The sequence below is a fragment of the Capricornis sumatraensis genome, chromosome 11 (genome assembly GCF_032405125.1).
Source record: "Capricornis sumatraensis isolate serow.1 chromosome 11, serow.2, whole genome shotgun sequence".
Classification (NCBI taxonomy): domain Eukaryota; kingdom Metazoa; phylum Chordata; class Mammalia; order Artiodactyla; family Bovidae; genus Capricornis; species Capricornis sumatraensis.
The window spans coordinates 39,846,576-39,871,931 of record NC_091079.1 but is presented as its reverse complement, the minus strand read 5'-3'; the positions used below and the strand labels follow the sequence as shown (position 1 = coordinate 39,871,931).

The 25,356-nt window shown below is 41.5% G+C and overlaps 1 protein-coding gene across 2 annotated transcripts in view; it reads right to left on the bottom strand.

The window, feature by feature from the left end:
• The window catches only part of SNTG1 (syntrophin gamma 1), a 140,446-nt gene that overhangs the window by 60,608 nt on the left and 54,482 nt on the right, over positions 1–25,356 (bottom strand). For both annotated transcript variants that reach the window (XM_068983816.1, XM_068983817.1), the window contains exons 9-11: positions 18,520–18,650; positions 11,261–11,390; positions 2,900–2,938 (exon numbers count right to left, since the gene is read on the bottom strand). In XM_068983816.1, the coding sequence (XP_068839917.1) occupies positions 2,900–2,938; positions 11,261–11,390; positions 18,520–18,650 (300 nt within the window). The remainder of the gene's footprint in view (positions 1–2,899; positions 2,939–11,260; positions 11,391–18,519; positions 18,651–25,356) is intronic.

The following is a 25,356-nucleotide window of genomic DNA, read 5'->3' as shown; positions in this document are numbered from 1 at the left end:
GTTATTTAATAAAAAGCATATATATAAACATATATACTTATATTGAATCTGAGCAACAGAGAATGCTACCTGAAAATTAAGTTTGAAGAAATTTGAGATGAAAGCAACTAGTCCAAGATAAGAGTTTGAGTGCTAGATTACATATAATTTTCAATTTTTGTTCCTTGAAGTGGCTCAGATTTTGGGCAGAAGATGTACCCTGATCTCCTAATGCACTGCTATTATACTACGTGGGTGAGTTCTTCCTATTAAGAGATATTAAGGTTGAACTATAAAGTAATCCTATATCCCAAAAGACTTCATTTACAAGGTGGGAAGTAGTGAGGGAAAAATCTATTAGTCGTAGCTTTCAGTTGTTAAAGTGTCTATAATTCACTGTGATTTCAAATTGTGAGATGCTAAAAGATTTGAAATAAAACTTCACTGTAATCTTAATATTGAAAGGTTAGCAGATAAACAGCTATGGATGCTTATCTGTGTTTATTAAATGTGAGTAGAATATTAAAGTTTTTGATTTCTTCTATATTCAAGGTTTTTCAGATTTTTACTGACTTCGCTCAGCATTATTCAAAACCTAGATATAAGCAGAGGTAGTGAGGAACGAGACAGGTCCCTGAAGGGACTGTGTAGGGAGTGTCCCACATGGTAAATAAAGCATCATCATGGTATATAAAGCATAGCTGTGGGCTAGTCCAGGTTAGGAAACATTCCTAGTGATGAAATTACACTAATTATTGATACTTCACATGCGAGGGTTGAAGGGACAAGAGAGGTGATAACATAAATATTAGAGTAACTTTTAAAGAAACATTTCATTTGTATTTTTGGCAAGAATTCCCCAAAAGAGCAGGTCTACATTTTTACACTTCTGACTATAAAACAAACCTATCTTGTCCTGGGCATTGCAAACTTCCTTCACAGTTGAGGCTTCCAGTTGAACAATTTATCTTTAAAGCCTGGCTTTTCCCTTCTGTTCAGCCCCGTGAAGCTGTAAACTGTCTTCCCAGATGTGACCTGTGCACTCCAGCCTCAGAATCACCTGCGGTGGATGGAGCAATGCCCCAGTGTCCCAGGCATCACCCCAGAGTGAGTGAGTCAGGTGCCCTGGGCTGAGCCTGGTCTCTGCCCGTGAACAAGCCCCACATGCCCCCACTCGCTGTGGTTCTGGGAGGCACAGACACCCCTCCAACCCTGTACCTGCCAGGAGCATTGCATGGCTCAGAGGCAGGGGGCCCGAGGGAGGGGAACTTGTTCCCCTGGCCTTACAAGCAAGACAGCTCAAGGCTGTAGGCACAGCAGGCTCTGCAAAGCTGCCCACCACCTCACTTAGCCACAGGGGCTCTGTGGGCAGCCCGGGCAAGGGCACCGTGGACACTACAACCTACCCCAGAACATAAGTTCTGTGTTGCAGGGAAGACAGACATCTGACACGCCAATGCAAACAATGGCATATACTGAGAAATTTACGTTTGTTCTCATTTGTTCTCATGTGTGCTTAGATGGCTGCCCTTACACAGATGCTACTAATGTGGGATCCCAGGCTTAAACGAAAAGGAATTTGGTTTTAACATACTTAAAGTTATTTTAAAATTTTACCATGGAAGCTAACTAGTGGCGGGTATGCCATTTAGGAATCGATATCGTCGATGTTTAGATTGTGGTCAGTGGCTGTGGACTGAGGTTGCTGTGGGGAGTCAGTGTCTGTGTCTTGCCACCGAGCCCCCGCCCCTGTCCACACACTGGACGGGGACAGCTCAGCGAGTCCAGGCGGCGAGCCTTCACTTCCTTTTCTTATTCTATTTAATAGCTAATGCTTATATTATGGCTGTGAAAGCACTATATGTTAAAGTGAAGTTGCTCAGTCGTATCTGACTCTTTGCGACCCTATGGACAGTTATCTACCAGGCTCCTCTGTCCATGGGATTTTCCAGGCAAGAATACTGGAGTGAGTTGCCATTTCCTCCTCCAGGAGATCTTCCCAACCCAGGGACTGAGCCTGGGTCTCCCGCATTGTAGGCAGACGCTTTACCGTCTGAGCCACCAGAGAAGGATAGAAGAAGTTAACTTTAGTGTAATAAAATTACAAGGTGAATCAGTTATTCTTATGATCAACAATTTTATCCTATCTTCAATTATTAGTCTCATAAGTCAACTAAATTCTTAGCTTAATTATTCAGACATTAGTCTCATTCCATGCATTAATTTAGACTCATTTTAAATACTTTCAACTAATTTTGAAATTTCCTTTAACTTTTAGATTAATTCTATATAGATCTCTCATTAAAACTACACATAAACAGCTGTCCAAGTTCTTCAACATTGCATTCAAATAAATATATTTTGTCAAAAGTTTTGTCTTAATTCACTTAGATAAAAAGCTTCTTTTAAACTATTTTTAATATGATTAGATAAAACAGATATATTACATAATATGAAAGAAATCTAATAAATTCATATTTTCCTGAAATAGCAAATGCTACTAATTAATTAATTAATGCTGCTGCTGCTGCTGCTAAGTCACTTCAGTCGTGTCTGACTCTGTGTGACCCCCATAGACGGCAGCCCACCAGGCTCCGCTGTCCCTGGGGTTCTCCAGGCAAGAACACTGTAGTGGGTTGCCATTTCCTTCTCCAATGCATGAAAGTGAAAAGCGAAAGTGAAGTCGCTCAGCCATGTCCAACTCTTTGAGACCACATGGACTGCAGCCTATCAGGCTCCTCTGTCCATGGGATTTCCCAGGCAAGAGTTCTGGAGTGAGTTGCCATTGCCTTCTCCAAATTAATTAATAATTGGTATGAATTATTTCCACATAAAACTAAAGGCAATCAAGATTATCATTTGTAACAGATAAAATGAAAGAAATACACAATTTGGCTTTGCATGTGTTTCTCCATCTTACCTGCTGGTTTACAGGAAAGTTTCTGTTGATTTTTTTAATCTGCAAAAAGAAACAAAGAAAAGTGAGATCAGCAAAGATAATGTAATACAAGAACCCCAGGTTTATGGGACTCTCTTCTTAGTGAGTAAACTAAGAGTAAACTATATTGTTGACACACTAAAATCATTGCATATCAAGCACCAGTTAGGAATTTTTTTTAAAATTCTGACTGTCAAAAGTGTCTCACATTTCATATACAAACATTTCAGAAATATTTCAGCTTAATCATATTCTCTTGGTGAGAAATGAAAAGCCTCTGATCCCACACGATCTACCGAGAATGTGCAGCATAACTTTTTGTAGCTTCTTTCATTATTCACTTTCACTTCATATTATATTTTGTTTTAACACATAAGAGAACAGAGGGGGTGCAATATTCAGACACTAAAGGATACTGTATAGTATCAAAATAGTTTCAGTCAGGACTATAAATAAAATAAACATTTAAGACCATTTATTGAGTGAATTGGAGAAGGAAAAGGCAGCCCACTCCAGTATTCTTGCCTGGAGAATCCTGTGGTCAGAGAAGCCAGGTGGGCGGGCTGCAGTCCATGGGGTAGCAAGAGTTGGACACGACTTAGTGACTACACTGCCACCACCACCGTTGAGTGAAATGTCATAAAAATTTAAAATAAATCTGCTGAGTTTACTCTGTATCAAGTCATGTAAGCAAACTTTAAAGACCAAATGAAAAACGATGATCAGATTTAGACAAATGACCTTATAACACATGAAATCTTAGTTCAACAGAACTTTTGCTAATTAAAACTTTCTTTTTCACTGGTTTTCTAGAGAAACTTAAATGATGCTCTCTGTATGCTATAATCTGACATCATACTAAACATAGACTGTTTTCACTTAGAAAATGTTCTGTTGAATTGCTTTGTTTTTCCTTGTTTTAGTGTTAGTTTAACCTTTGTCTTACTGATGAACATGAATTAAGAGGAGATGTAAGGAGGCACAGACTTGGAGAAGTGAAATGGCCTGTGGATGAGAACAGACTCACTGGTGGAGATATGTCATTTAAAATATGAAAAAAAAGCAAACAATTTGAGAATATTTGTGTGATTCCTCAGGGTCATGTATAAAAAGCATATCTTTCTTGTTCTGCTCAGTCGTGTCCGACTCTTTGTGACCCCATGGGCTGTAGCCTGCCAGGCTTCTCTGTCCACAGGATTCTCCAGGCAAGAATACTGGAGTGGGTTGCCATGTCCTCCTCCAGGGGATCTTCCCAAACCAAGGATTGAATCCAGAACTCTTTCATCGCAGGGGGATTCTTTACTGTCTGAGCCACCAGGGAAGCCCAAGAAAACTGGAGTGGGTAGCCTATCTCTTCTCCAGGGGATCTTCCCAACCCAGGAATCAAACTGGGGGGGTCTCCTGCATTGCAGGTAGATTCTTTACCAGCTGAGCTACCAGAGAAGCAGGTTGCTCTAATTGTTTCAAAGTATTTTCTGCTCTGATGAGGCGTCAATCAAGGAAAGTCTCTAGATGTAAAGATGCTTTCAGCCAAAGTCAGGATGGTTTGAAGATGGAGAAAGAAGAGCAGATCCCTAAATGTGTTTGACCAATCAATCAAAAACCCACATTGAACACTTTGTGGAACAATACTTGTTACCAGTTTTTTTTTTTTTATAAACTTCCACCAATATACTTTTTAATTTTTTAATTGGAGGATAATTGCATTGCAATGTGTTGGTTTCTGCTGTATAGCATTGTGAATCCACCATATGTATACATATAGGACCTCCCTGCCCCACCCCACATCCCAGCCCTCAAGGTCATCACTGAGCCCTGAGTTGAGCGCCCTATGCTATACAGCAGCTTTCCACTAGCTCCCTATTTGACATGTTCACTAACATTTTATGTCGACCATCGTCTCTGAGTACATACTATATAGCATTTTATTTTTAAGTTCCTCCAACATGTGATTTTAGTTCTATGAATGACATAAAATGTACGACTGAAGCTAAATCAATGATACTTCTTTGCATAGTATTTACTTAAAACAACATTCAACAAATATTGTTTTTCAAAATCAAGTCTATGCCATCAGATGTACTTAAAACTGGGTCCTCCAGATTTATTTAAAGGAGGTGTACTTACACTCTCCTTCTAAAAATGACTTAGTAACTTCAAGATATTAGAGTATGAAATGCATATAAATCAGTAGTCATCCTAAATTTTAAACTAGACAAATAAAACAAAATACATTTTATTTAAAAATAAAATTCATAATAATTAGCCTAATATGAAATCATGGGCTTCCCTGGTGGCTCAGTGGTGAAGAATCTGCCTGTCAATGCAGGAGACGGGGGTTCTACTCCCTACGTCAGGAAGATCCCCTGGAAGAGAAAATGGCAACCCACTCCAGTATTCTTGCCTGGGAAATCCCATGGACAGAAGAGTCTGGCAGGCTACAGTCCATGGAGTCACAGAGTCAGACACAACTGAGCCACTAAACAATGAAAAATATGAAACCTACAGATCCATTTCTGAACATCAAATTTCTTCTAAATTAAAATATTATACTGTGGTATTATTCTAGGGTGACTGCTTTTAGGCCTTTAAGGGCCTGTGGAGAATAAATGGTTGAATGCACTCAGAGGTGTTTAATGTCAGGGGCTATTTCAATGCATTACAGAGTTACAATCATTGAACCAGGGTTTTACAGGGCAAAACTAAATGTGACAATGAATTTTGATAGAAAATTAAAAACTGAATATAAATGCATATTACTGAGTTAACAATAAAGATTGTATTAAATCTGAATAGAGAACAACACTTTAAAAAGTGGTTAATTACTTGAAAAACAATGCCTCACCTGCCAACTCCCAAAACAGCCCATATTTAGCCTATAGATTTAGGGTTGGTTGGGGTGGCCTGAGGCATAACAACCTTCCTATTGCTAGCAATGGAAGTAGAAAGATAAACCTAGCAGCAGTACTTTTTGTGAAGACTTCTGAGAGCTCCCTGTACAAGTGTGGCTGAGATTCTGAATGTGAGAGGCCCAGAGGCAGGAGTGGACCCTCTGCAGTCACTAGTGGGCTCAGGGGGGTGTCCACTAATCACTCAGATGGGACCAGGTGGACCGAGGGAGAAGCAGAGCTTCTGTTTTCTCCTGTGATAATCTGGGCAGCACTTGTGATGCATGGGGCTTCAAACGCAACACAGGTCTCTACCTCAACATGTGTGCTGAAGTCTGGATCTGAAAACCTATGAACACAGACAAGGGTTTTGCAAATTTGTGCTGAGGGAGAAGCTGGGAGAAGTCACTATCTCTGCATAGACATGCTCCCAGGCCTGGTTGTGGGGGGTGCATCTTTGGGGCAGAAGGAATAGAAACAAAGAGAACCTCATGGAAACTCCAAGCCAGCCTGAACTGGGCTGGATCAAGACATCAATCATAGTTTACAAGACCAAAGAAGGTGCATATTCTTAGGTTCTTCTAGATGCCTATGGTGGTTTGGTGGTTTCGTTGCTTAGTCATATCCAACTCTTGAGACCCCATGGACTATAGCCCACGAGGATCCTCTGTCCATGGGGTTTTCCAGCAAGAATACTGGAGTGGACCTCCATTTCCTTCTCTAGGGGATCTTCCTGACCCAAGGATTGAACCCGAGTGTCCTGCATTGGCAGGTGGGTTCTTTCACTGCTGAGCCACCAGGGAAGCCTCCTAGACACCTATATTAAGGTATAATTAGTGAATTAGCAACGTTTTCACTGACTAATATGACAGAAATTCATAGGGCACTATTATGCTAATGGTACATTTTAAATGATGTGCATTTCAAATAATACTCTATTAATTAATTTTAATTAAACAAATAGCAAAGTATCTATTAGTCCATTATATGTAGGTGATTTCAGAATATAATTACTGTCATAGGAAAATGCTCAGGATTATGTGTTAACTGAACAAAAGTTAATACTATCTACACAAGAAGATGGTCATTTTATTTTATATATGTAAATGAAAGCACACAGTGTTCTGGCCGTGGGCTGGGTTGCAGGCCCTGGGCACCTGGGTTTCAGGCCTGCGGGGGTGTTTGATTGGCCTGCATTGGTCACAGGTGAAGAGAGCAGGTTCTATCGTTGTGGAGTCGTTAGCAGGCTTACTACGGAGGGGACAGGCAGTGTTTATAGTTAGAGCCTGGGCCCTCAGGACGCCTGAGGCCACCTCTGCTCCCTCAAGCTTGGCTTCTCAGGGACACTCATCAAGCAACAGCAAACTGAAAGTGATTGCTATATGATTTCCGCTGGCCCTTCATCTGCACTGAGCTCACCGTCTGCCTCCTCTTCCACACGACACCTGGTGCTGAGAGTGGGAATGTCTCCCCCTGCCCCCCCAGGACTGATCAGAGCCCTCAGTGAATCTCTGGAACCAGGCAGTCCCCAGGAGGTGAGGGTCACAGGTGAAGGGAGGGGCCTGGTGCAGGGAACAAGCAGCGGCTGGTGAGTGGTCCATGTGTCTGAGCTGCTCAGGCTTCTCGTAACATGCTGTCCACTCTTCACCAGGTGTGACCTCCCTCTTCAGGGCCCTAGTGCTCACTGGGTGTCCAGTGGTTCATCTAGTGAGCAGGTTCTCTGCCAGCCGGTGTCCTCTGCCCTTGACATGCACTGGACAGCGTGTGTCCCCACACTCCTGTGGGGTCTCCAAGATCTCTGGTCCCAGGAGGGTCAGCTCCTGAAGCCAGCCTCAGCAGGGCAGGAGAAGGGTGGGTGGGTTGGGGCACGGCCCTGGGCACTCCCTGGGAGCTTTGAGGTCCCTGGAACATGGGAGACTGGGGAGCTTGGGCTGGAAGAACAGAGAAAGACTGAGGCCCAAAGAGAAGGAACTAAGGCCAGGCAGGCAGAGGCCGGCTGGCTAGGGGGCAGCTCCTTGGAAACTTCCCAAGAAAACTGCCCATTTGCTTATGACTACAATTGTCAGTTAACATCAAAGCAAAGGGTCTGGATTGTGCAACGAAATTACCAGCTAATTTTTTCCAACCTAAAAATTTATTGAAACTTCCCTGGTGTTTCGGTGGTTGGACTTTGCCTTCTAATGCAGGGGTCGTGGGTTCAATCCCTGGTTGGGGAGCTAAGATCCCACACGCCTTTTGGCCAAAAACCAGAACATAAAACAGAAGCAATATCGTAACAAATTCAATGAAGACTTAACAAATGGTTCACATCAAAAAAATCTTTAAATAAAAATAAAATTGTTTAAAAGCTTTTTCTGGTGAGTAGCTTTCTACCAGATAAAGTAGGTTAGTTATTTTATTGAAATCCCAATACAACTTGCCAAAATAAACTCTAATCATGTAAAAAGCACAGCATGATTAAGAAAACACACTCGTGGTATGTTGCTAGCCTTCCCCTTGCTCTTATCCTGACTTGACTTCCTGTCCCTGCCCTGTCTGATCCCACTCCCCATGGTCCACATTGAGTTGATGCCTGCATGACTGAAGTTCGTATTTGACGTGTGAGGAGAAACAATGGTGAAAACAAGACACTGCCCAAAAGTGCATCCAAGGACTCGGGAACGCCAGCTGCTATAGAAGGAAGAAAACGTCTCCCTCGGTGACACCACGCCTGTCAGAATCTCACTCTGCAACCTCTGATCACAGCTTCAGGCCTTTCTGGTAAATCTCCTTTCAGTTAGGCTTTATTTTGTTATGACTTTCAATTCACCTACGAGCTTTGTTGAGTCTTTCTAAGGCGGCAGACACAATAGAAGTTTTTCCTTCAGTTCTTCAAAACCAACAGTATTATGGAAAAAAATTCTCTTTGCAGCTTGCAAGTGTTTGCCATCTAAAATAGCAGAACTCTACGGATTAAACATGACTCCCAAATGACCCTTTTTTGGGCTGCTGCAGGTAAATGGGTAAAATAAAGGAAGATGGCTGAAATACAGCCTGCAGGAACTCAAATGACTGATGAGATGTGTGTGTGTGTGTGTGTGTGTGTGTGCATGTATGTATGTGTATATGTGTGAATCCTGAAGGACTGTGATCATTCCACAAAAATCACAGGGCTGCTGGTTGTTCGTGCATTTTTTTTAGAATTAATATGTTTTAACTATTAAACAATGTAGTAGATACTGTCAGCTATCTGACTCAAAAGCCATTTACAGTCTTCTCCTCTTGGTCATCCCACCATAAACAGTACAAAGGTAGAGACTAGCCACCCATTCCCAGAATTGTCATGAGGCTGAGTCAGAAGGAGGAGAAGTGAGCATTATTAGTCTAGTAAAGAGTTTCTGGAAAATTTTATCTTATCTTGATAAAAAAGGAGAGATGTAGCTGGCACTACATATCCTTCTTCCCTTTCTTTTCTGTTCTGAACCCTGAAGTGACGTTTGGAACTGTTGCACCCTTCTGTGATTATGAGGCAGCAAACTCAAGGTAAAAGCCAACACTCTAGGAGTAGTGGGTAATAGTAGCAATAATGTGTGGACAGAGAATGGGTTCTGGATAGATGGTAGCTTCCAAGAAATGCTGCCATCCATGACTCTCTTCATTTGGGGAAAAAAACCCACTATTTACTCCTTTGAGGTCTCTCTAACTTGTTATTGAGAGCATTCTCATTGATAAAAACATTTGGGGAAGAGAGTCTATCCTTTTTCTCATAATGAAATATGATTATGTATTTTGAAAATCTCACATATGCAACCATACATCCTCATTTAATATCACTGATTTTCAATGAACCCTTAAGAATAGAAGCATATTGCATAAATATTTGTATTTATCTATATGCAAAGACACACACATAAGAGATAATATTTCAAGTACCACATTCCATTCTGATAAAGGGAACACATGCATAGGACATATGTGGAAGAATTTAGACCAGAAGAGATTCCTTTGCGTTAACAGGTAACCTTAGTAGAAATGTCACATGAAATTCTCTCTGCTTATCAATCAGGATCTATTTCAGGGCTGGAGCAGTAAAAAGTGATTGGAAAGGTTAGATTCATGAAATTCTGGCTGAGAGAGAGCTCTGCCTTTTATTTGCTTCCTTCTGTCTCTTTTAAAGATGAAGGACTGAGGGGTAGGTCTTCGGTTGCCAGAAATCAGAGCTGCTTAATGGTCTAGTCACCACTAGACATTTATTTTAGCTCAGCTTGTCCTGTGTGATTCACATTCCGGTATCCACACAGCCGTTCTTCAGAAAATGAAGAATCTCAAATGACAACCGGACAAAACAGAGATGTGCAGCGTCACACACAATGAGCGAAACTATAGGGCCATTTATCAGCAGTTTTGGATTAAATCATGAAATTTAGAGTGCCGCTGCAGAAAGGAGAAGTGCAACTGTTTCAGCAGCATTTCAGGGCCAGAATGGCCGAAGCACTTCTTCATTTAGCCCTCGCAGAGACGGAGGCTAACAGCATTCATTTAAGAAGAGGAGCTTAAAGTCCAGCTCAGAGCTGGTGCAGGGAGACCTGGGCTCCACACTGAGTCCCCTGACACCGCAGCTCAGCTTCTCTCCTGGCAAAAATATCACTGCAGAGGCAATCGGCTTGAATGCCCTTTGCCTGATCACAGGAGAGTGTGTTTGAAGTTACACTTCCATGGGTCCTTTCATGGTCCCTCCATGGGTCCTCCTTCACATCCGTCCTGTCCTTCTCCCTCCCCTGTATGTGATATTCACAGGCTTCCAGCCATGCCCACTGAGGCTGTGAGAAACACATACCCTCCCTTGCCACCCGAAGACAGTCCCTGTCCAGGTGCTTTAGCTCAGCAGTTATTGCACAACTTTTCTTGTGATATTATTACAAGTGAGTTATTCTGAAAAGATCTAGGGGCTCAAATAATATTGTAGGCTGCTTTGCAAGTGGACAAACTAGTAAACATACAGATGTATAGACATCTAGGTAGACAAATTCATATACATACATGGATTATAGATGCTATGGATGGATGATATATATAGACAGACTGTATAGAGATATGAAATGTAAGGTAGATGGATGCATACATACATATATAAAAATATAGGTGGATGATATATATATACTTATATATATACAGATATAGATATTTAGTGCTTACATGTTAAATATCTATTTTTAGTTATTTAACTAATGTAGATGTTACAATGTTTGTGAGTGGAAATTTAGGTGTAAATACTGTTGTACTGATACACTGGACTAAAACACTCAAGATAGAGTGGCTTTCTTTGAGCAAGTATGATCCGCTTTAATAATAGCTCTTATGGTGGGTGTGCAGTGGTCCATTCCTAGCAGAAGACCAGGATGGAGTTAACTTGTATACTGAAGAGGTTCACTGAGGCAGGTGGAGCTTTCCCAGCATTCCTGGAACCACTACTTACGTTGTGCTTTGTGAGGCTGGAAATGTTGGTGGCTATTGCTTGCAGCCACTCCCCGCAGTCCTCCGCGGAGAGGCACTGGATGACCCCGCTGCAGACCCCGTCCACGGCGGTGACTTGGAAGGCGTTCTGTCTGCAGAGACATCAGAGCAAATCAGACCAAGACATCATCTCGGGTGTCTGTGTGCAACTTGAGATAGCTGTCTGCTCAAAAGCTCTTCTTGCAGACCACATAAATGCAGCTTCAAATTCCTCTTTCCTTATATCTTAAAAAATCTGTTATTACATGGAACACGAAAGATGAACCCAGCTTCCCAGCTGGCACTAGTGGTAAAGAACCTACCTCCCAAGGCAGGAGCCATAAGAGACGTGGGTTTGATTCCTGGGTTGGGAAGATCCCCTGGAGGAGGGCATGCAACCCACTTCAGTACTCATGCCTGGAGAATCCCATGGACAGAGGAGCCTGGTGGGCTATGGTCCATAGTGTTGCAAAGAGTTGGACACGACTAAGCAATATAGCACACATGCATACAAATATGAACCCAGATGACACACAACTTTGAATTAAAGCATCTTGAGACACAAATAAGTTTGGAGAAAGTTGGAGATGTACAATATATTACGTAAATGGAAGCCTGTCAAAGACATTTGAGAGGGATTATCTCTGTTCCCTGAATATCAGAAAGTTATGCATAGATGTGTATCCATTATTTTGGCTACCATCTCCTCTTGACATTTTTCAGTGCATTTCTGATGGAAAGATCGCACGAACACCCTGCACCCAGATACTGAGCATCATTTAAAACTCTCATGCTGTCATGAGCTGAAGCACTATCTCAGCTGTTCATCTAGCTGTTTGTCTTCTCAGGGATGGTTTTGGACAAGGGTCCACAGCTCTTCACGTCTAAATATTCACGCTGTAAATTTATATGGATGTTTGCATTTCAATAACAACCACGCTCTCCTTAAAAGTGCTCTGGCCAGACTGAATATCTCTATTGTCTTTTCTTGAGTTTTTGTTGTTGTTAGAGAAAATTAAATAATGCTATCCTAAGTTGTTTACAAAAGTGCTGTTGAGTTTAAAGCAGCTTTCCGCAGCTTTAATTACTTACTTTTATTTTTCTGTTTCAAGTTCTTGCATGTTTCAATATAAGCTTAATGGAGAGGAATAGATAAAAATCCCAAAATGAATGGAAAGTAGCCAAATGCCTCATGCTTGAAAATTACTCTGTGGTGCAACACAATACACTTCAGAAAATGCACAAACTATCTTTAAATCCCAGCCAGTTTTGAAGCAATAGACAAATGATATAGTTCAGCATTCCAAAGGCTATGTAAATAGTGTACATTTATATGTTTTTCTCCAATTAAATTGCTTTTTTGTCTCTTCTGAATTTTGTTAAGTAGGTGTTTGTGGATATTGCACATATTTCAATTTCAAAAATAAAGACACTCCAGCCAGCAATTATCTGCCCCGGCTTCATCATGAGGGTGGTGTCTCTCCTATCCCATGAGACTGGTCCAGACCTCAGAACCGGACACACTCCAGAAACTTTCACACTGAAGGCCCTTTGGATCCACATTATTAATATTTTTAGAGACATTTGTTCTGATAAACTTGACCAAGCACTTTCAACTGATTATGGGAAAGTGTTCAAATATTCTTTTTTATTTGCTCTGAAAAACACATGAAAAGTCTGAGAGGGAGCAACTATTGTCTGTCTCTTTGAAATAATGTTCTTTTGAATTTGTGACAAGAAAAAAACAGGCACAGCACAAAAAGAATACTGTAACTTCCTGTGACTTTCTCAACTTTAATTTTGATATTCACTAGTGAGTAAGACATTTAAGATATGCAGACAGAAGCTCAACTATCCATGGAAAATGGGAACTAATTTGAGTTAGCAACAACGTTTCTTTCTGCTTTCTGATTATCGTAACCGTTGCTTCACGTTCCGTAAATTAAAGCATGTCTTGAACATATTTGTCCTCTCTGCTGTAAATGAATCATGGCAGCTGGGTATTTTTAGCTGATTAGAGTTGATGCACATAGAGGAAACCCACAACCCACGCAATCTCACATGGCACACAGTCTCCACAGTCATTTACAAGGACTAGCCTCTATAAACCCAGGCTTATACACTAATATATACCAAACTTACATTCTGTTTCCACTTTTCAGGTTATTTGTTGGAAGCCCTTTCATGAATATAAGTGAAATATTTCAACAGTTTCTTTGATTACATACAACCTCTTACAAAATAAATAGGTTATCAAGATATTAGCCTGGGCCCTGTTTCTACTTCTGCTATTGAATAAATAAGAGTACCGGCACATTAGTCCACTTAGTTGTGCCCCAATTTCCCCTAACAGAGAATGAGGGGAACATACTTTACAGATTCAACAAACATTTATGGAGTAACTGGTGGAACCCAAATCCTCTCACTGATCACTGAAGCACTGAGAAAGAACTGCCAACGTGTGACCCTGAGGCAATATTTAAGAGAGTTTGGTAAGCATGAGTCACCCAGCACTTAGCCCCAAGGCTGTGCTGATATTTGTGCTTCTAGAAAATGGAATTCTTTGGGTCAAGATAATCAGTAATTGTAAAAAAGAAAGAAAGAAAAACCAAGTTTGTTTTTTTCAGCTTGCTTGATCATATACTTTCTGAAATCAGTAAACTACACTACCCACCGGAGAAGGCAATGGCACCCCACTCCAGTACTCTTGCCTGGAAAATCCTAAGGATGGAGGAGCCTGGAAGGCTGCAATCCATGGGGTCGCGAAGAGTTAGACACGACTGAGCGACTTCACTTTCACTTTTCACTTTCATGCATTGGAGAAGGAAATGGCAACCCACTCCAGTGTTCTTGCCTGGAGAATCCCAGGGACGGGGGAGCCTGGTGGGCTGCCGTCTATGAGGTAGCACAGAGTCGGACACGACTGAAGCGCCTTAGCAGCAGCAGCAGCAGGAGCACACTTACCCACTAAGTAGGGCTTCCCAGGTGGTGCTAGTGGTAAAGAACCTGCCTCCCAATGCAGGAGACATAAGAGATGTGGGCTCGATCCCTGGGTCCAGAAGATCCCCTGGAGGAGGGCATGGCAACCCACTCCAGTATTCTTGCCCGGAGAAGAGGATCCCATGGACAGAGGATCCTGGCAGGCTATGGTCCATGGGGTCACAAAGAGCCAGACATGACTGAAGTGACTTAGCATACACATGCACCTGCTAAGTTAGCATTGAGGTATTGGGAAATATGAAAATTTAACAACATTTGTAGTAGTCTTGACAATTCCTAGATTAAATTACGATTCTTTGTACACACACACAGATACAAACACACACACACTTGCTCAAAAAAACCCCACAATGACAAGATTATAGTTAGATAATTTGAACTTTTTTCCACTTTCCACTCAATATTGTTTTCTATTTTTCTAATGATTCTTGATCACTACTCTGGCAACAAAATTATGTTCAAACGTTGCTAAATTTCAAAGTAGTTTTTTCCATTTAAACTACAAATTTATTCTTCCCTTGCATGAAAAATTCATAAATAATTAATTGTCAATATGCATATACATCAATATATACAATTCTTATTTACACAGTTAGTAATTCATGTTTGCGTTCATTGTTCATCACGTGCCACATGCAGGCACATGCAGGAGAAGTTTACTTTGTGAGGAGTGAGGAGGAGAAGGCGGTGGCGGAGGGGCATTGCAAGCAGGAGGGAGAGTCGCAGAGCCTTAGCTGCACCAGTCTGGAGTGGCTGGACGGCCTTGTCCAGGAGGGGTTAGTGGGACTGTGGGAAAGCAGGCAGAGTTGGACAGGGCAGAAGGGTGAACATCACGGAAGGAACCTCAAGTCTATGGGAACCGCGGCTGAACCTCCATGGAGAACCTCATAGTCAGATTTGTGTGCACTGGGTTGATTGTGTCAGACAAAGTAGGATGACCGGCAAATACAAGCTGATGTGGGACTGAAATGCACATGTGTGAGTGGGAGAGAAAGTAAACTTTAGCTCAAGGATATTGCAAAGGCTGTGGACCAACGAGAGCTTCCTATAAAGGAAAATGAGGGAGCAGGGTCTGGGGTCCACCTGGATGGATGGCTTATACAGGGGATAGGAGAAAAAGCACACCTTTAGACAGGAGGTGATTCCTCCAAAAACAAACGGTAGCAGCATGAAGGCATGATGGGCTTAGAGGAATGGGGGCTGTATGGAAATTAATCTGTTTCTCAGTCTATTCAGGATTTCTATTCTATAGTTAAAACAATGACACACTTTCTTCTCCTTAATAACCTTCCCATTCTAATCTCCTGACACTGAAATGTTCTGCAATATTATGATACTTCAGAATTGAACTGAAACACATATTTCCAAGTCATTATTATACCCTGAACATAAACTGTCTTATTATTGAGAAAATGTTATGATGTTTTCATTCATATTTACACAATAGATATGACAGTAACACAACTTTGTTGCAATCAAATATTAGAGGTATTATATCACCAAAGTTTAAATTATGGGCCTTGGAAAAACCAACCAACATATAACATCCTGGGTTTTGATCCCAGTTCAACAATTTTGTATATTTGTCATCTTGGGCCACTAATTTATCTTTTCTCTTTTATTGAGCTCCTTCAGGGAAAGAAGCAAGTGCAACATCTTGCATATAGACATTAAATCGATATTTATTGAGTGAATGAGTGAACAGTAAATTAGCTCTTGAATCTGAATTGTTGTGCAATCCACTCAGAACAGTGTTGTGTTTATAACTGCTTATTACTGTCATAGTCACTGAGTGTAATTAATTCAACTGCTAAAAGCTGTTGATGTGTTGAGGTGTCATAAAAATAAAAATGGAAGAAGTATCTAGATTCATACAATTTCCTTTGTCTCATAAATTTTTTTAGCTAAACATTTCCACATCATTTAACTACAAAAGATTTTTTAAGTAAAAAGAACAAATATACACACTAAAAACACCATTAATAGAAATATTTTAAAACTTCTTAAAGCAGAAGACAAATAGATCCAAAAGAAACAAATAAACAGAAATAGAAAGATTAAAAGTAGGACATATTTGAATAACAGTTATCTGAAAACAAACAAAAAAAATCTTGAGGAATTTAAGATACATATATAATTCAACCTTGAATATTCATTGGAAGGACTGATGCTGAAGGTGAATCTCTTATACTTTGGCCACCTGATGCAAAGGGCCAAGTCACTGGCAAAGACTCTGATGCTGGGAAAGACTGAGGGCAGGAAGAGAAGGAGGTGACAGAGGATGAAATGGTTGAATGGCATTGGTGACTCAATGGACATGAGTTTGAGCAAACTCTGGGAGATGGCGAAGGACAGGGAAGCCTGGTGTGCTGCAGTTCATAGAGCTGCAAAGAGTTGGACATGACTCAGCGACTGAACAATAACAACAACAACAATATAATTCAAATATCTTCAGAAATATGCACAAAGATAAGAAAGAAATAAAGGAATTAGTTAAGGAGTTTTAAGTTTCTAGAATTTCCTGAAAGAGGTAAAATTAGTAAGTTGTACTGGTGGTGGTTTAGTTGCTAAGTCGTGTTTATGACTATTGCAACTCCATGGACTATAGCCCACCAGGCTCCTCTGTCGATGAGGTTCTCTAGGCAAGAATACTGGAGTGGGCTGCCATTTCCTTCTCCAAAATAAGTTGCATTAAACACTAATAAATAGTGCATGGTGGTCTGAGTATTGGTGCCATACCTCCTAGTAACATTTTGAAATCCCAGTGACCAACATGGTGGTGCCAAGAGGAGATGCTGAAGCCACAAGGGTCAAGGCCTCATGCACAAGATCAGTAGTTCGTAAAAGAGTCTCTGGAGTGACCCCTGGCCCCACCCCAAGGGAGGACAGAGGAGAAGACAGCGGGCACAAACTAGGAGTGGTCTTCATCAAAGAACATGAGGACTCAGCCATGACCTGGATGCCTTAAACCAAGGCTTCCAGCACCCAGAGCTGTAAGAAACCATTTCTGTTGTTTGCTGCGAGTACTGGGGCTTCCCAGGTGGCACAGTGGTAAAGTACCCACCTGCCAAGGCAGGAGACACAGGTTAGATCGATGGGTTGGGAAGATCCCCTGGAAGAGGTAATGGCAAACCACTCCAGTATTCTTGCCTGGAGAATCCCAGGGACAGAGAAGCCTGGTGGGGTGACAATCCATGAGGTCACAAAAGAGTCTGACACGACTAAGTGACTAGAGAACAACTGCTATGATTATCTGCCATATTTTGTCATAGCAGCCTGGAAGGACTAAGACATATGGTGTAATGTTTAGACAATAACTAAAACCAAATAAAAGGTGTATAGATAGTGATATAATAGAGGGAATATTAAAAATTTAAATATTTAATTACTTTGAAAATTAAAAATAAGTTCAAAAAAGAGAATAGAAAAACTAGCGTGTTGATACAAAGGACTTTTTTTCTTGAATATATACAAAACTCTCAAATCTCAACAGTAAAAAATAAAACGGTAAAAATACGTAAGTAAAGCCAATTACTAAATAATCAAGAAACAAAGAGATATTTCACCAAAGAGGATTTCCTGTGATAAAAATGCACATGGAAAGATGCTCAACATTATTAGGACACACAAATTCAGGGCATGTGACAGTGTACCCACACCTTACATCAATAAGAAGGCTAAATTGGAAGATGGCAGCAACTCTAACCTAAGTCTGCAGCTGCTGGGCTGAGCGAGGTGACCCGAGGAGGGGCTGCTAGACTCTCTACCCTCTGACCGCTCCACACTGACCGCTCTGGCTCACAGGGACCTCCGGCCCCACTCCACCTGTTCTCCCAAAGATGGCATGAGGTGGTGGGCGGGGGCTGACTGCCCTCAGCTTCCCCTCCATCCCTGCCTCTGTGAGCAGGTTCCACGGAGAGCTGGGGTTTCACCACTAACTGCAGCAACAGCACAGTGTCCACGGCCACAGCCATCCACCCTCCTTGGTGGCAGCAAGGCCGGCCCAACCATGGAGCGGAGGCCCCTCGAGGGGAATGGCCACAGGGGTGGAGCTGGTGTCTGAGGGTTCCCAGGGCTCGGTCAGCAGGGCTGAGAAGCGAGCCAAGCCCACGCCCACCATTTGCACTGTGGTGTGTTTGCTACCTGGCCCTCTTCCCACTTTTGGAAGTGCACTGAACAAGGAATCACAGTCCAGTCACCAGCCAGACTCCAGGCCTCGCTGTTGGCGCCGGTGGAACTCACCGGCTCAGGTCAGTCCCGGGCAGGTACTGGGAGAACCGTGAGTGCAGCAGCGGGATGAGTCTCAGGTCACACCACCGCTTCTCCCACCGCAGCCCTGGGGACGCGGGCCACGATGAGCAGGACAGCGTGTCCTGAAAGGAAAACAGACTTTCAGCATCTGGCCACAAACCCCTTCCACCATAGGGCTATTTCCCCCTAAGCAATCCAAAGATAGGGATAGAATACCATGGGATATCCATATTGACTGGCAATGAAATTACATTTGCTAATGTCTCCATTAATGGAATCCTATAAGAAAGTGAGGAGGGAATCGTTGAGATGAAAAATCATAGTGAAAAACATATGAAAATAATGGGTCAGGAGCTGGAAGTAAAAATAAAATTGGGACAACTGAATCCATTCAAGAATGCAAAGATGGGTCAAAACTGTAACTGTGATGAATTAGTAGGTAACAAAAAAATAAGTTCAATTAGCAAGTATTTTCTATCTGTGAAGCACAAAACATTACAAGGGCTTGTGATTCATTGGTTAGTTAAAAATATTTTTGAATAGAAAGAATATTCCTCTAAAACAACTCTCAAACAGTACTCAAGGAAATCATTGTCAATTTATTTAACTTTATGTTTATAAGATGTTCGCATTTTCTTGTATTGTTTTAAAGTTATGTTAAGATAACCACTACTGGTTTGAAATTCCATGTATTTTAAATTCCATTAAAAGTCTGTGTTTTTTTCCTTTGTACAGAGAAGACATACATTTGAATAAAATTTGAGCTTTTCAGTGGGTGTTGATCAGTGTTTGTTTCATTTTCTTTCACTGTTGGATTTCTCCTTGGCTCTAGTACAGGGAATGATGCTGGTGCGTAGGCTGTCCCGGGTTCTACCAGCCAAGGCTCAGTTTGATCAGAGAGCTGTTCGATCAGAGAGCTGATTTCTCTCTAGTCTAGAGATTCTTTCTGTATAGATGCGTGCTTAGTCATATCCGATTCTCCCATGAACAGAGGAGCATGGTGGGCTACAGTCCATGGGATTTTCCAGGTAAGAATTCTCTCATTCTTGAGTGATGATACTAGAAGGAGTTCAATATTGAACTTCTGTGAGTCTAGATATTATTAACTTTTTCTTCTGGTATTAATTTCTTCAAAATTGCTTATGGCAAAAAAAAATCTTCCATTATTTTCACTAAAGGTTGAGTGCTCTCTGGTATTACTATGTTAATTGTCAACAGTTGTGCCAGTGAAAGTCCATGAAATCCTTGGAGCAGTTTGGAGCACCTGGAAGGGAGGTCTGGCTTAGATGGTCAAGAGGCCCCTTTGGTATCCAGTCTCTCAAGCACTCAGCCTTTGTGCAGGATGGTCACGTTCAGGGCTTCCATGGTGACTGAGATGCAGAGACCCAGGGTTCACATCAACCATCCCCTTTCTCCTCCTGTCAAATGTCACAGACAGTCAGCACATGGTCCAGGTGAGGCACCATGGGGAGAGGGCTGAGACTCCCATTAGAATGAAACCACCTGGGTTCAGAATCATGCTTCCCCAACTGATGAGTCCTGGGAGAGTCACTCACCAAGTCTGTGCACCCCATGCATCTGTCTCCAAAGTCATGGCTGTCACCAAACCCACAACTCCTCCTAAGTCTTTTCTGTACAGGGGTACTTGAAACTACCATCCTATGTGACATCCTGGGGAAAACAGATGTGGTTTCCTTGGTCAGGCTGTACCTGAACAAGCAGCCCAGAGAAGTGAGCAGCAGAAACCCACTTGTGGGCTTTTGCTTGAGGCCCCACCTGGGAGGCTGTGCAGTCAGGCATTGACCAGAGGCCCCCACCTGGTCAGCAGCAGGATCCACTCGGACCTATATCTCTCTGACTCTACAGCCAACATGTGGCCCAGCGCCCAACATATAACATTCATAATCAGAGCTGAAATGATGGAAAGAATGACTCAGATTTTTGTCTTGATTATTTCACAATTCTACAAAGTTATTTCAGGCAAATTATTTACAGATGGACCCTTGTTGTTCATGAAAAGCACAAAGAACTCCTCTCACTCCATTGTTCCTTGAACAAATGGACATAAAAAGTAAAAGGACATAAAAGACATAAGAAATGGAATATAGAGAATGAAATCACCATAGCAGAGGATGATAAGCTTTACAATCACATTTTATAGACTTCGTGTGCTGGCAGGTATGAAAATACACATGACCTTTGACCCTTCCTGATATAGCACCTCAACCTGGAGTCTTTAAGTATAAAAGTTGAAAAATGTTACTTCCTTGTACATTTCTTTCTCATAAAAGATATGCTATAAATCCCACTTCTGCTATTGAAATAATCAAGGTTCATTTTATAGATTTGTTATTTACAGTGAAATATCTGGTGTCTTTTGAAAATTATTTACACTTATTGCTTAAATTATGATAGTAGAATATAAATTTACTTTCTAGTCTTTTTCTGTAACAACTGCCAGAATTATTTTTAATTGCATACAAATGATCTAACAACACAAAGATTTTTATGGTTTTAAGGCCCATAACTAACTTTCAAAACATTTATTCTTCAATGTCAAGAACGTTGTTTCCTATAATACTAATAGCACAAATGGGAAAAGTAGCATTAACAGTCTTTGCTTTAAAATAAACTCTTGCCTGACTTCAGACTATACTACAAAGCTACAGTCATCAAGAGGGTATGGTACTGGCAGAAAGACAGAAATATAGATCAATGGAACAAAATAGAAAGCCCAGAGATAAATCCACACACCTATGGACATCTTATCTTTGACAAAGGAGGCAAAAATATACAATGGAGAAAAGACAATCTCTTTAACAAATAGTGCTGGGAAAACTGGTCAGCTACCTGTAAAAGAATGAAACTAGAACACTTTCTAACACCACACACAAAAATAAACTAAAAATGGATTAAAGATCTAAAGGTAAGACCAGAAACTATAAAACTCCTAGAGGAGAACATAGGCAAAACACTCTTTGACATAAGTCACAGCAAGATCCTCTATGACCCACCTCCCAGAGTAATGGAAATAAAAGCAAAAAGATCTAATTAAACTTAAAAGCTTTTGCATAATGAAGGAAACTATAATCAAGGTGAAAAGACACCCTTCAGAACAGGAGAAAATAATAGCAAACAAAGCAACTGACAAAGAATTAATGTTAAAAATATGCAAGGAACTTACGCAGCTCAATACCAGAAAAATAAATGACCTAATCAAAAATGGACCAAAGAACTAAACAGAAATTTCTCCAAAGACATACAGATGGCTAACAAACAGATGAAAAGATGCTCAACATCACTCATTTTCAGAGAAACACAAATTAAAACCACAATGAGGTACCATCTCACGCTGGTCAGAATGGCTGCTATCAAAAAGTCTACAAACAATAATTGCTGGAGAGGGAGTAGAGAAAAGGGACCCCTCTTATACTGTCGGTGGGAATGTAAACTAGTACAGTCACTAAGGAGAACAATGTGGAGATTCCTTAAAAGAACTGGAAATAGAACTGCCGTATGACCCAGCAATCCCACTGCTGGCCATACACATTGAGCAAACCAGAATTGAAAGAGACACATGTACCTCAGTGTTTATTGCAGCACTGTTTACAATAGCTAGGACATGGAAGCAACCTAGATGTCCATCCACAGACGAGTGGATAAGAAAGCTTTGGTACATATACGCAATGGAATATTACTCAGCTATTAAAAAGAACACATTTGAATCAGTACTAACGTGGTGGGTGAAACTGGAGCCTATTATACAGAGTGAAGTCAGAAAGAAAAACACCAATACAGAATATTAATGCATATATACGGAATTTAGAAAGAGGGTAATGACAACCCTGTATGTGAGACAGCAAAAGAGACACAGATATAAAGAACAGACTTTTGGACTCTGTGAGAGAAGGCGAGGGTGGGATGATTTGAGAGAATAGCATTGAAACCTGTATATTATCATATGTAAAACAGATGACCAGTCCAAGTTTGATGCATGAAACAGGACACTCAAAGCCGGTGCACTGGGACAACCCAGAGGGTGCGCATGGGGAGGGAGGTGTGAGGGGGCTCCGGGATTGGGGACACACACACACCCATGGCTGATTCATGTCAACGTATGGCAAAAACCACCACAATATTGTAAAGTAATTAGCCTACAATTAAAATTAATTAATTAAAAAATAAACTCTTTTTACAAAATGTAACACATTTCAAGGTATATTCCCATTCAAGATCTCAAGAACAATGACCAGGCCAAAGCAGAAATGCATACAGAGCAAAAGTGTGCTGTGTCAGTTAATCAGTCATGTCTGACTCTTTGTGACCCCATGTCCACCAGGCTCCTCTATCCATATGATTTTCCAGGCAAGAACACTGGAGTGTGTTGCCATTTTCTTCTTCAACGGATCATCCTAACCCAGGGATCAAACCCCCATCTCCTACATTGACAGGCGGGTTCTTTACCATCTGAGCCACCAGGGACGCCCATATAGGGCAAAATTCAGATCCAAATTTTGTTAAGGACTTGGCATAGAAAGCACTGATTAAAGGTGAATAATGAGAATGTTTCTCAGAATCTGGTGAGCTAGTCTCCTGAGTTTAAGCCTCCTGGTAAGCACAAAGCAAACTCTCTCTTCATCTTGATGAGCAAACTGGGAGAATCTCGTGTGTCCTAAAATTAGTGACCTCAAGTCCTTGGGAGGACTAGGCTATACTGTTATGTAAGGCAGTGGAGTGATGTTAACATATCATAGGTTGTTATTTTCTCATATGTTTCAAATGTTGTCTTAAATACATAAGCAATGTTTCAGGAAACTCAAACAGCATCTGCTTACTCAAAATTTACTTCAGAAAATAAATATGGCGCAGGAACTGAACACAGCATCCCTGGTCCGGGACAGAAATGAGGACTAGACACGGCAAGGACTGATGCTCCTCCTAGGGACCTGACTCCACGATGCACGTTCCAGGAACAAGTGCCACAAGGCGCCCTGCTGTCCAGGCTCCCAGGTACCTCATTATCAGTGACAAGTCAGAAGGACACAGGACCCTAATCTTATGAGTAGACCATCCTCCACCCCCCAAACCGGCCACCAAGTCTGCATGATCCACTAATTCCTGAGCGGCCTCAAGTTTGGTATGAAGTCTTCCAATTCTGGTTGATTTAAATTAAGTCAGATGTTCAAAGTCTCTAGCAGACCTTTCTCTGATATTAGGATGCTAATGTCCACTGTTCTTTTTCTGCTAATGTTACAGTTTATTTCACGCATTTGCGTATAGATTTGGGGTTTAAACTTTATTGGGTCAGGAACCATAATTAACTGTTTCCCATGGCACCTAAACAGATTCCCACATGGTAGGTTCTCAGTAAATATCCATTTGATTGAGATGCAATGCAATGATTGTCTTTACTTTCATTGTACTTTAATTTATATCTGTCTTGATTCTTTTTGTCTAAAACATTGCAAGTGCTATTAACACTTTTAAAGATTCTTGCATGCATGTGTGTGATAAGTCATTTCAGTTGTATCTGACTGTTTGCAACCCTGCGTACTGTAGCCCACCAGGCTTCCCTGTCCATAGGATTCTCCAGGCAAGACTATTGGAGTGGATTGCTATGCTCTCCTCCAGGGAATCTTCCTGACCCAGGAATCGAGCCCTCATCTTTTACCTCTCCTGCTTGACAGACAGCTTTGCTACTATTAGTGCCACCTCAGTTCAGTTCAGTTCAGTCGCTCAGTCGTGTCCGACTCTTTGCGACCCCATGAATCGCAGCACGCCAGGCCTCCCTGTCCATCACCATCTCCCAGAGTTCACTCAGACTCACATCCATCAAATCAGTGATGCCATCCAGCCGTCTCATCCTCGGTCGTCCCCTTCTCCTCCTGCCCCCAATCCCTCTCAGCATCAGAGTCTTTTCCAATGAGTCAACTCTTCTCATGAGGTGGCCAAAGTACTGGAGCTTCAGCTTCAGCATCATTCCTTCCAAAGAACACCCAGGACTGATCTCCTTCAGAATGGACTGGTTGGATCTCCTTGCAGTCCAAGGGACTCTCAAGAGTCTTCTCCAACACCACAGTTCAAAAGCATCAATTCTTCAGCGCTCAGCCTTCTTCACAGTCCAACTCTCACATCCATACATGACCATGAAAAACCATAGCCTTGACTAGATGGACCTTAGTCGGCAAAGTAATGTCTCTGCTTTTGAATATACTATCTAGGTTGGTCATAACTTTTTTTCCAAGAAGTAAGTGTCTTTTAATTTCATGGCTGCAATCACCATCTGCAGTGATTTTGGAGCCCCCGAAAATAAAGTCTAACACTGTTTCTACTGTTTCCCCATCTATTTCCCATGGAGTGATGGGACCGGATGCCATGATCTTCATTTTCTGAATGTTGAGCTTTAAGCCAACTTTTTCGCTCTCCTCTTTCACTTTCATCAAGAGGCTTTTTAGCTCCTCTTCACTTTCTGCCATAAGGGTGGTGTCATCTGCATATCTGAGGTTATTGATATTTCTCCTGGCAATCTTGATTCCAGCTTGTGGTTCTTCCAGTCCAGCGTTTCTCATGATGTACTCTGCATATAAGTTAAATAAGCCCTAAAGATCCTTAGCAAAGTCAAACAGTGTTCAATTCAATGCTAAAAATGGAGATCAAACATGCCTCTTGAAGTGGAAAGACATAACTCAGAAAGAAAAGTTTATGATGATGGAGTTTTTAAAGATTTGACAGTTGGATTTATTTGGAACAGTTGTGCTGTGGAACTGCTGAGTGGTTTCCTTACTGCAGTCAGATCTTTGTAAGGAAGGCATTGACTCAAGCACCACA